Source organism: Lytechinus variegatus, chromosome 11 (genome assembly GCF_018143015.1).
Source record: "Lytechinus variegatus isolate NC3 chromosome 11, Lvar_3.0, whole genome shotgun sequence".
In the NCBI taxonomy this organism is placed as follows: domain Eukaryota; kingdom Metazoa; phylum Echinodermata; class Echinoidea; order Temnopleuroida; family Toxopneustidae; genus Lytechinus; species Lytechinus variegatus.
Window position 1 is genome coordinate 13087801 of NC_054750.1, and position 12742 is coordinate 13100542.

The window sequence follows — 12742 nt, forward strand, 5'->3', positions numbered from 1 at the left end:
TTAATTTTAATTTTAAAGAAATTATTTAGCTTAAATAATCATGATTTTGACATTTTTTCTCATTTTGGAATATTAAGTCTATGACGAGGATCCCTCTTATCTCTTATTTTCCTCTGCTGAATTTCGCTGCACCACTAATAAATGCATAGACAACCACCGTAATAATCGAGGTCATTTTTCTGGCCTGGGTGCGCCGAGTCTGGGCCGGTCGCGTAGCTAACTAGTGACGTTGATGATGCGCTGGGGCGCAGTCGACTCGTCATAGATCTTCTAGCAACATAGACAATGACATCTAATTTGCCTGGTCTGATTTGAAGTGCAATTGCTTCAGGGCTGATGTTTATCAACGATGATTGTTCAAGGTCAGATTTCAAATTTTAAATTGCATTTGACTTTTAAGTCTATAAATCTTAATAGAAGAAGCTGCATCCCCGAAATCCGGGTCTAATTTCAACTTCGAGTCCGAGACTGGACGGCGAAAAAAAAACCCATGCATCGGATGCATTGCATTGGCTGCGCGCTGCAGCTGAGCTGCACAGCCATGCAGGCGCTGCGTCGCGTCGAAGGTCGATAATCATTGAGCAACCAAACTTCCAAAGCCAAATAAAAGCTTGAATAAACGGCCACCTATTCACATTTTCCCTGGTTTTCTTCAATAATTTCTAAGAAAATCAGCCAATTGAGGGAAATTGATTGCAATGTTACATCGTTTGCAGAGTGCCATCATCGACATTCGTTTTGCGTTAGAAACCTTAGTTATAGATCTAGGCCTAGACTAGAAATGGGGGCTAGATAGATTAGACCATCTTAATTTCTGATTTTGGGTAGAAAGTAGACTTGATAGACAGCATCCATATCTTAATTTGACCATTGATTCTGTGCAATCAATGTTTAAAGACTTTTACATAATTTGTTTGCCATATTGCAATTGGTAAATTTTCCTGGGCCTGCATGGCCTGGGCTTGGCTGGCAGAACGCGGTTTTTTTTTGGAGAAATTTCGAAAGTGAAAGAGCAAAGTGACTGAGCTCGTCGTGATTTTATTTTTATGCATTTTCTGACTGAATTTTTAAAGATTTCATGCCTAACGCTAAGGCCTAACGGTAACTTGTCAACCATATAATCTTCTAGTTCTAGATCTAGACTTTACCCTGTATGTAGGCATTTAACGGACTAAAAAATCATAACCTCCTAGCCCATGCAGGCTGGCCTTAATTGAACCAAACTTAGCTTGCATGGACCAACCCTCAAATGGTCTAGATTTAGGCGTCCTATACTATAAAGACAATGTGGAATTCTGTTTTGAGTTGATTATTATTTTAGTATTTTTTTATTGTTGCATAGACTCATACCAACTCATACCAACAAGACGTGCTAGATCTATATATATTCTAGATCTACTTAGATATCCAGTGTGGAACAACATCTTCAACAAACAGATCGAGACTGGTCAAAGCATTTGTCTACAGTCTAGTTAGACAAATAAAGTTTTCTAGATCTTTAGACTTGGGTCTATCGATCAACTAGACAGGAATAACCGTCGTTTCTGGGGATTTATTCAACAATTTCTGACATTTTACTATAATCTCCATCGGTGAGTGAGCCAGCGCAGTTCAGCAGAGCAACCAAAATACAGAGACTGAAGCTTTTGGTCTATCGATCAACATGATCAAGATCTAGGTTAGATGTAGACTTCACTTATTACTGATTGGAATGTATTTCTAAATTTATAAGTTTTGGGGAAAATGGTGAAAAGAAATGATAACATACTACTGATAGATACGTGAATTATTTTTTTTAATACCCATTGGCATTGCTGCCTGCTCTAATAAATAAATAAATGAGTCACGGCCTATATGGACTGCAGATAAATGCTGATCGACGCCTAGCAGAACAAGTACGTACCAGTGCTAGACTAGGGGTTGAAATCTAAGCAGACGACGGAGCATAATGTAGCTTAAGCATAGAATGATGATGGGTTCAGCGAAGAGCCCAGAGAAAATAAGGGGGACATATTCAATCCCGAAATGCTTTGCGAGTGGTCACAAAATCGTCTCGGCGCAAATCACCTAATTCAGCCGTCTGGTGAAATCGCTGATAACAACAATCACCGATTTGGTAATTATTTTAGTTTCCTGAAACTTGCATTTGTAAAGTTTTAAATATCAAAGTATGTTTTCATATTTATGTATATCCCTCAACATATTTTTAATGTTATTTTTGATATCGTTGTAGTCATATTCTTTCATATTCGTTTCTTGATCACTACTAATTTGTTGTTGTATTGGATCGGCATTTGATTTCGTTGTCATGAACAATAAAATATGCGCGCAGCTCAGTTGCATGCGCGTATCGAGTTGACCTTCCTTAGAGCAACACGCTTGTGTGTTGCTGCCCTCTACGTTCGTTGGCTTAAATCTTTGTGAAACACCCCCCCCCCCCCCAGGTTCCATTCCCGGCAAAGACGTTTTCCGGTTTCACCAATGTTTCAAAGGGTAGATATCTCTGGAAAACCTTAATTTGAGCTACTCCTATCGTTCTAATATTTATTGTGATATCTTTAGTGTTATGCACAATACTGGCTGGACGATGGTGTTGCTACTTTTGGATCTTTCTCTGTCACTACATTGTCTGTCACTGAGAAAGGAGGGCTGATAGAAAGGAAGATGGAAGTGACCAGCAATAAATCAAAGGTATATGCTTTCTTTTACGTCCTACGTTTTTAAAATATCATTTAAAAAATTAAACATTTGTTCGCCTGTACTGTAGTTCCTGTTCCTCCACAGATATGGTGCATAGTGATCACCGCTTCGTAAATAATGGATATAATAAAAAAAAATGCATTTTCTAAGACAAGTTTACTATTAGTCGATCAAATTGAAAGATTTCAGAAGCTTTAAAATGTTTATAACAAATTTTATTCAATGGCCCAGGAAAATCTATTCCTTTATCTACTTGGTCATATTAAGCGTATTCTAAATTTGGTAACCACCCCCCCCCCCCCCCCGACTGATTAAATCAAATAGTTCAGAGTTGGTAACTTGTATACAGTGCGTATCAAAAAAAGTTTACACTTTGAAAAAGACCTGTGAATAAAAAAATATACAACATGTGGGTAATTTTTTCACATATAATCTTGGGTTTAGGTCTCATCTATCCAATGACAGTAAAAGGTTTGACAGAATATTACACTTGAGTGAGCAATGTCCATTTTTGTAAAGCTCGCAGAAATCTGTTTGCGCAGAAATACTCGTGTTCACGCTGTGTCGAGGGGAAAGGGCGAAATCGAACTTACCCTGCGACACATTTCTCATACATTTCCCTTGCACTTTTAGTCAATTGAAATGAAACGGATACATTCAAGCATTTTGTAACAATTTTGCCACCCAAATTGAAATTTCAACACTTAGTAAGCACAACCTTTACCCTTTTTGTGCCAGCTGGATCTGAGGACATAACTGAATCTGAAAAAAAGCTTATATCAGACATCTCCAGCATTTTTTTCACTAAGCTTTTATCATTTAAAGTGGGTTTACAAATCATTTTTAATTCAATACTTGCTTCTCCACACTTTTCCCAAGCTTGACAATGATTAACAAAATGAAAATAAAACCTTAGCATTTTCATGTAAATTACCGCTCAGTGCAAAGCAAATATCGTCACGATGGCCTCGGTGTGTGGGGTGGGGTGCAAGCACTCTTTGAAGTGTTTTGGACAAGGAAGCAAGATAAAAAGGTAAAAGATATCTTCAAATCAATTTTAATAGCTAAATTCCGCATGTTTTTCATGATCAAGGTCTACTTTTATTCGCATAACTATTTCAAAGTTCTGCGCAAATCATTTTTCACTAACTTTACAAAAGTAAGTTGTGCTCACTCAAGCGGAAATATTTTTCGACAGTTATATCGTCATTTGCTTAAATGGATCTGTACCAACGTTAAAATGTGAAAAATGTTCAGGATATTACAGATGTATTATTTTACAGGAGTTTTTCTAAGTGTAAACATTTTTTTATACACCCTGTATATCTACAAATGTATTTACCCCTTCAAGACTTGTCATCTGGTGAAGCAGTATCAGTTCCTCGACTGGCCAACAGAGGCAGGGCAACTAAAGAACCGAGCCCTTCAACTAATCAATCTGATGGCAAAAGTGGAGGACGCTTTTAAAAGAGCTCCAGAGGGGTTTCCAGTTCTTGTTCATTGCATGTGAGTAAAAAAAATAATGAAAATTAAAGAAGGCATAAGGCGTTCTAATTTGATTGCGTTTCTCGTTCAGTTCTGCTCTCAAAAGGGTTTATTGGTTTTATAATCTAAAATTTACCGTATTCGGGTATGAAAAGCGCCAAATTAATTAACGGTGTTTTCAACAAAGAGAGATGTTTCCTTATTTCATTTCCCTTTTTGTTTATATTTCATCGACATTAATGCTCTCAACAGTCCAACACCTTTTCATTGTCCTGTTCTATGGGCACTTCTACATTTTATAGAAAACGTAGATGGCAATATTATGTCAAGTCTCCCTGTCTTTGTTAATTTGCAAATTTAGGCATTTGTTGTTTTTTTAGAGAGAGAGAAGCTACGTCTGAATTGTCGTTATGATCGAGGCTATAATTCTGTAGTCTGTATCAGGCGCGTACGCAAGGGGGGGGTTTCGGGGGTTCAAACCCCCCCCCTTTTCGTTTCCTTTTTTTTTTTTTTTTTTTTTTTTTTGGTCAAGGAGTTATCGGGCAAGAGCCTGATAACTCCTTGGTCTGGTTACGGACAGTTCCCATACCCAATAATGTATATGACAGCAATAATGAACAGAATCTCATGTTTCCGACGAAAAACACAGAAAAAATTTCCGCTCGCTTCGCTCGCTCCATTTTATTATATCTTTTATTTCCGCATGTCGCCGACATGATCACGGTATCGCCATTTACAAGGCCATACATGATTGTCATGATGTATACTTATGAATACAAGTGAACCAAGACAAAGACATACGTTTTCTTACAAAATATGTTTTACCAATATGAAAACCAAAATGACGGAAAACGCTAAAATGTCGGTTAGCTCGCTCCTCTCGCTCGTAATAATTTATGAAATTCCATAAGTATCTAGTCTCCTGTTCAAGGCCGTATTATGAGTGTTACGAATAGAAGGACATGTAGCATCGACTAATACTTGATTTACTAACAAACTATTGACAAGAAATGTATGTTTTGACGGAAAACGCGAAAATTTCGGCTCGCTCACTCCGCTCGCTCGTAATCATTTATGAAATTTCTTAAGTTTCTAGTCTCTTGATCAAGGCCATATCATGAGACTTACGAGCAGAAGGACATGTATCATCAACTAATATGTAATCATTACCAACAAGCTATTGAGAAGAATTGTATGTTTTGACGGAAAAACGCAAACATTTCGGCTCGCTTGCTCCGCTCGCTTGTAATTATTCATGACATTTCTCAAGTTTCTAGTGTTCTGATCAAGGCCATATCCACGCGCGTAGCCAGGGGGGGCGGTCGCCCCCCCAAAAAAAACGTCCCCAAAAAGAAAAAAAAGAAGGGAAAAAAGGAGAGGAGAAAAGGAAAAGGGAAGGAAGGAAAGGGAAGAAAGGTAGCTTTGTGTTTTTTCTATTTATTCTTTATTTTTTTCTCAAAAGAGAAACTCCTTCACTCTTCTTGCTTTAAATTCATATATGAATTTTGCTTCCGCGCTGCGCGCGGTTAAATGACAATATTGAAGTTCTCCATTGTTCCCCCACCTTTTCTCTAACCCTGTTTTTCAACCTCAGCTATGCGCTTCTTGCCAGTTAAAGTTAAAATTGTATACATTAGGGCATGAATTTGAGTAAGGTTAGGCCGAAGTAAATGTATGAAGTTATCTTTTTTTTTTCAATTGATCGCGCAACTTCTGGTCTGGTCGGCTCCGAGCGGGTAAAATCTTTTTATCAGTTTCTGCCGTCACCTCCATAAAGTCAGCTTCTCCCGCTTTTCAGCTCATTACTATAAACAACCATAATTTGGGGGCAAACAGGTTCCTAATTTAAAAAGAGGAAGGTATGGAAGTCGTGTCGTATTAAATAAAAAAGTACAATATTTTTTTATCAAATTGTATTAAACTTCATGTCATTTCCCTGTATACATTCATCTCCTGTCCTATTTTGCGCCCTCAGTTTAAAATTTTGAATGACACTTAAGTTTCTTTATATTCAAAATGAAGCGCTTCAGGATAAGTCAAAAAAATTAATCATCCTTTATTATATAGATAGATAATTTCAATCAATCACAGAAGTTTCAACTTTATGCGCACTATTTTCCTTGTAATGAAGTTCAATAATCTTAGAAAATCAATTGAATTAGAGACGATTGGGTATTAGAGATATCTACATTTGATGAAACGTCCGCCCTTTGAAATTTCAGAGTTTCATTGCTCATCGCGGGGAGGAATATCTTCCTCTACCAATCTTCTCCTCTGTTTTGCGAGTTAAAAATATGCACTGATGCTAAATTGTTTGTAATCAAATCTGATCTTTCCAAAGAAAGTTTCAATATATCTTTGAGAATACCCTTTTCTCGGGACCCTTTTTATGGCAAGAAAAATTGATAAATCACTTTAGCTTCCGCGCTTCGCGCGGAGTTATTATCATTTTAATTTTTTCCATTGTATACCTCTTTTGTGCGTTTACAATCACTTTTGAAAACAAGGTTCAAAATCGCAATATAGTCAACCGAATTGGAGGTACTAGAGACAAGAGAAACGGCTCCTTTTCATTTTAATTTATGAAACACTAAAAGCTTCGCGCTTCGCGCGGGAGGGGGAAACTCCCCCTCCCTGCACCCACCCCCTAGGGAGCGCGCTTCACGCGCTCTGTAAATGTTGACACGCTTCGCGTGCATTTACCGCCCCCTCCAAAATGAAATCCTGGCTACGCGGTTGGCCATATCATGAGTGCTACGATCCGAAGGACATGTAGCATCGACTATGATACCAACAAACTATTGACAAAAAGGTTATGTTTTCAACGCAAAAACAAGAACATTTCTGCTCGCTCGCGGGTCATGACCGCACTGTTACATACCCATCCCCAATTAAATGTTATTGTCTTATTTGCAGCGCTGAAAAAAAAGAAAAAAAAATCATCACCTCCCCCCGCTCATCACTTTTTAGAGACTGGGCGGGAGATTTAAAAAAAAATCAGCTCGAAAACCCCCCCCCCCCTTTCAAAAATCCTGCGTACGCGCCTGGTCTGTATTATTCATTAACAATCAAAATATAACTTTAACACATTTTCACCATTTTATAGCAATGGGGTTGGACGAACAGGTGTCTTCTGTAGCACGCTTGAGTGCATTGCACAAGTAAACGAAGAGGGTGCTGTGGATGTCTTTAAAGTGGTGAAGATGCTTAGAAATGAAAGGATGCATTTTGTACAAACCAAGGTAACCTTTAGCAATATTGTCAATTATATTTGTGTCGGGGTGTATGTGTGATACATTATACAGTGCGTATCAAAAAAAGTTTACACTAAGAAAAAATCCTGTAATATAATATCTTGAAGATTTTTCCACATTTTAACATTGGTATAGATCCATTCAAGCAAATGACGATATAATTGTCGAAATTTCAATTTGGGTAGCAAAATTGTTACAAAATGCTTGAATGTATCCGTTTTATTTCAAATGACTAAAAGTGCAAGGGAAACGAATGAGAAATGCTTCGCAGGGTAAGTTTGATTTCACCCATTCCCCATGACACAGAGTGAAAACAAGCATTTCTGCGCAAACAGATTTCTGCGAGCTTTACAAAAATGGACAGTGCTCACTCAAGTGTAACATTCTTTCAAAACTTTCACTTTCATTGGATAGATGAAACCCAACACAAGAATATATGTGAAAAAATTTACCCACATGTTTTATATTTTTTAATTCCCAGGGCTTATTCAAAGTGTAAACTTTTTTTGATACGCACTGTATAGGGGAGTGTGTTTTTTTTTTTCATCGTAAAGAAAAAGTGCGCGTGTGAACGGGGTTGGATGTGAGTGTGTAGAACCTATAAATGTGGTGTGGGTGTGTGTGTGTGTGTTTGTGTCTATATGACCAGCTTATTGATGTGTTCCCACATATCAAATCAACGTACCTCGATTCGCCTGTAAACCATTATCATAATTTGTCGCCTGTTAGTATAAGTAGGGGTCACGGAAACTACTTTTTCAGTAAAGGTGAAGTACACAATCATAAAAATTACAATTTGTAATATGTTTTTCATATTCAACTCCCACCCCCCCCCCCCCCATATTCATCACTGTAAAGTGATATTCAGCAGCCCCTTTTCAGAGAGGTAGGTACCTTTTATTATTACCGTGAGGATGCGGGGAATGCATGTTAAACAAATTCAGAATCTAAAATCTCTGTATAATAATAGTAATAATAATTAACCTTTATAACGCGCTTTTCCCACATAGCCCAAGCGCTCAATATCTATGATTCGTCACTCAGACTAGCTATTTACCATGTCTACTCTGAAAGAAGGCAAAGAATGGCTGCTTCCAATTACCACTCCCCCTACATTAATCCAAATCATACCAAACAGTTTTTCATATATCACTATTTCTATTCTTATAATGCAGGAAGAATATTTGCTCATCTACGAGCTTATTAAAGAATACCTTCGTGAAATTGAAAATTACATACAAGTGCTACCGTGACCGAGTGAATCCTCAGCAGACGTCGACTCGAGGTGCCATCGGTGAAAGTGATCATGTCTCCCGGTCATGTCTATACACAACTCTAAAACGGCGCCACCGATATCAAACTAGCGTGTACCCAGTACGCATATTACCAACAGGAAAGGACTCTTCCAACTAACGAATCAAAATCAGGGGCGTAACAGGGATCGGGGGGGGGGGGGCAAGAGTAAAAAAATTCCTGGTCATAATCATGGCATGAACAGGCAGTGTGTAATGAGGCAAAATTTTGAGGAGGGGGGGGGGCAGAATACAAATAAAAGTTGCGAGAGAGCCAAAATTTTGACATTTTTATTACAGAAACCATATTTATGAGACAGATTTCGACATAGTATTCAGAAAACCATATCATTTTCATCCTTCTCTCTTTCCTTTTCTTTCCTTGTTTATTTTATTTTTATTGTCTTTACGCCACTGTGAATTGGATTAACTGCATAGTTTCTTAACATTTACTCATTATAAGTCAGTGTTCCAGAAATTAACTGTATACGATCTAAAACAGTCAACTTTTAATGAAAATTGATTTCATTCACCGTCATGTTTACCTGTTTTTTTATTTGAAATTATTCTTATATTTCAAAAAATAAATAACGAAATATGAAGACAATAAAAACAATACGTTTGATTATGACATAACATATAGTGTGGCAAAGTAATTCAGTATAAAAATACAAATAGAATACTTGTATAAGAATTTCAATAAATGAGTGTGGAATATGAAGGAACCTGTAAAAATCTGTGGAAGCAAAAATAAACTCGTGAAATGGGGGACAATTATTGACGGAATTATTGTGGTGTCTAAGATGGGAAGCAGTGATTTACAGGTATGTGGTAAGGAGATGAGGCACCCCCCCCCCCTCTTAAAATAAATAAAAAAAAATAACGAAATATGAAGACAATAAAAACAATACGTTTGATTATGACATAACATATAGTGTGGCAAAGTAATTCAGTATAAAAATACAAATAGAATACTTGTATAAGAATTTCAATAAATGAGTGTGGAATATGAAGGAACCTGTAAAAATCTGTGGAAGCAAAAATAAACTCGTGAAATGGGGGACAATTATTGACGGAATTATTGTGGTGTCTAAGATGGGAAGCAGTGATTTACAGGTATGTGGTAAGGAGATGAGGCACCCCCCCCCCCCTCTTAAGATGAAATAATAATAAATGAATAAATAAATGGTCTCAAAGTGCGTAGAACCTCAAACCGTACGTGATGTTCGCGTTCTTATAATTCCTTCGAAACTCTTCTGTAGGCACGGTAATCATCATCAAGAAGGTCAAGAGACAAATAGCATTTGTATTAGTACGTTCGCACTCTTTCCTCTTGTTATGTATCATAGAGTAATAATGATAATTAACATTATTTGTATAGCACTTATAACAGCACCTGATGTATTATCATGATTACTGTATCGCACTATGCAAAGGATCATTCGATCATCATTAAAGATGTTCATCCAAATTAATTTGTCCTTTGATTCAGCTTCAAACCTCTCGATCTAGTTTTGATGGCGCTTGAATCTTTAGACTATTGAGATCAGGCTGCCAATATCATTCCCCCCAAAAAAAGAGAAGAAAAAACTACAAAAAACACAGCGAAAAATGTGGTGTTAACCGGTGTACATAGAGGACCACACCATTTATTTTACACCGGTGTTAAATTGGTGGTGTTAGTTTTACACCTATAGGTGTTATTACAACACCTTTGGTTGTTACATTTACACTCTTTGGTGTTATGTTCAATCTTTAGGGTGTAATTTTAACACCTCATAGGGTGTGGTCCTCTATTAACACCAATTGGTGTAAGTTTTAACACCACAGTTTTTACAGTGAAGGAGAAAAGTAGGGAAAGGAATAAAACATGTAAAAGGGGAAGATCTGCACCGTGCAGTATTTCTTTTATCAAGATAATGACGAAACAGATATGACTTGATCGTCGTTTTTACCCCCCCCCCCCCACTTTATTTCAACATCATGGCGCCGCTCTTAAATATATAGGTTAACCGATAATGTGAATTGTTTTTAAGTGAGCCTATATTACAAGTTTTAACGCCTGTAGTCTATCGTTCGCATTTTCTGAAGTGTACATTGTTATTGTGTTTGTTATATACTAATAGCATCATCATGATAATCACTGATTACTGATATAAATGCAGCGCCTCCCATAAAAAATAGTAAACGTAAATCATTGATGATTTATCAAAACTTATTCATAAAAACAATAGATAGTGACCAATCATTGTAAAGCTTAAAATCTCCTCTTTCACCCGGTATTACTACGATCGACCCCCAGTCATGCGTGAGTGAGTATAATATGAAAATGGTTACCAAATGCCACTTTTTAATGTCCGATATCTGAATTTCAAAAGAAAAATCATGTTTCGTAAAATTCAAAATCTGATGGGGGCCGTTTCATAAAGCTGTTTGTAAGTTAAGAGCGACTTTAAGTTTAACGACTGGTGAACCCTTCTTATCCGCGCTAAACCATCGCCAATGGTGTATACCATCTACCAAAAAAAGATCACCAGTCGTTCATAAAGTCGCTCTTATCTTGCGAACAGCTTTATGAAACACCCACTGCTCTTTGATTTGATCCATTATTCACATTAAACGGTCAACTAATAGTAGTGTCTGAAATAATGCTTACATCGAGGTATCGGCAATTTACGTGTTTCAGAATTACGAACCTTCAGAATAACGGATCTTCGGAATTACGAAGCGTAATCACACGGCTAACAAATGATGTCCGGTGAGTCCGACATTCGGTCTGTAAAAAAGTCTTCAATTACGAACCTTCGGAATAACTATAAGCGTCGGAATTACGAATGTATGCGGATAACTATACGTAATTGAATCTGTGAATACAAGCCGGGATACAACTTCATACAAGCATTATTTCAGAGTGACAGACAAAATGGATCGACGCATCTGATGCCCCTGATATAATAAGAGCTCTGTTATTTCATGCCATTTACTGTGAATGAGGTATCCAGTTATTAAGTGCACATTTATCGAACTTTTTAGACATGTGATATTCTTTCAGAAGTTTTGATACCGCCTACCAAGTGACTCTTCTTTGCTTATTTTTGTTTTTACTCACTCATGAGTAAACAAACTCATACCAAAATGAGCTTTACAAGGGTAAGTCATTTGTCAATACTGTATTTGTTTTTAAGCTATAACATATTGATTGTGTGCGTGTGTATATTATGTTGATTTTTGTTCACTTACTATATGTGTAATTGAGCGTATTTTTGTTGATTCGTGATTTTGACACCTATCCCCCCCCCCCCCCTTTGAAAAAATGGATCGACTATCCTGATATATATTATATATACGTGTTACAATGGACGTGTTACCATGGAAGATGGCCAAATACTTCTTTGTCATTTTCATCATTACAACGACATAATTATTTTAATTATTTCAATGCTGCACAAGGAAAAATTGTATGGAGGTCGATATAGGCTGTATTTTCAAGCGAGGGCAAACGAACAGTACGAGTTCCATGTCCGGGGAGGGGGGGACACATGCATTGCAAGACTTAAACGTGTCCAACCTGTCCCTTCATCCACACAGGTATGTCTACACACCACACAAAACATTCTATCATGCGTCATAAATGATTATTTCTTTGCATCATTTAAGCACTCGTATGCTCTGAATGTGAAAATTACCAAATAGAGTAGGCCTAATATGTTTTTCATTCTGCAATACACGCAACATACATTTGCATCACTGTATTTGTTTTGCTTTTGAACTACTTTTATCATGATAATGAAATATCAATAAATTGCTAAAATTAAGCCAATCAGACCTGTGTATTTTTTTTTTTTATTTTGGGATGTTTTGTTAATTTGTATTAATAGTGTGTGTGTGTGTGTGTGAATGGTAAAAAATGGATCGAAAGTTTCTATTTCTCGTGTGTATAAACAATATGAACAACACATCTACAAAGAAAATGTGTCGCGAGAGAGAAGGGGAGAGGGGTAGCAAGGTAGA

The 12742-nt window shown here is 37.1% G+C and overlaps 1 protein-coding gene across 1 annotated transcript in view; it reads left to right on the forward strand.

The window, feature by feature from the left end:
• Positions 1–10340, forward strand: part of LOC121424220 — a 46106-nt gene extending 35766 nt beyond the window's left edge. Inside the window, exons 20-23 of the mRNA XM_041619827.1 lie at positions 2563–2691; positions 4052–4206; positions 7292–7427; positions 8615–10340. Coding sequence (XP_041475761.1) covers positions 2563–2691; positions 4052–4206; positions 7292–7427; positions 8615–8692 — 498 coding nt within the window. The 3' untranslated portion in view covers positions 8693–10340. The remainder of the gene's footprint in view (positions 1–2562; positions 2692–4051; positions 4207–7291; positions 7428–8614) is intronic.
• Positions 10341–12742: the final 2402 nt, after the last annotated feature.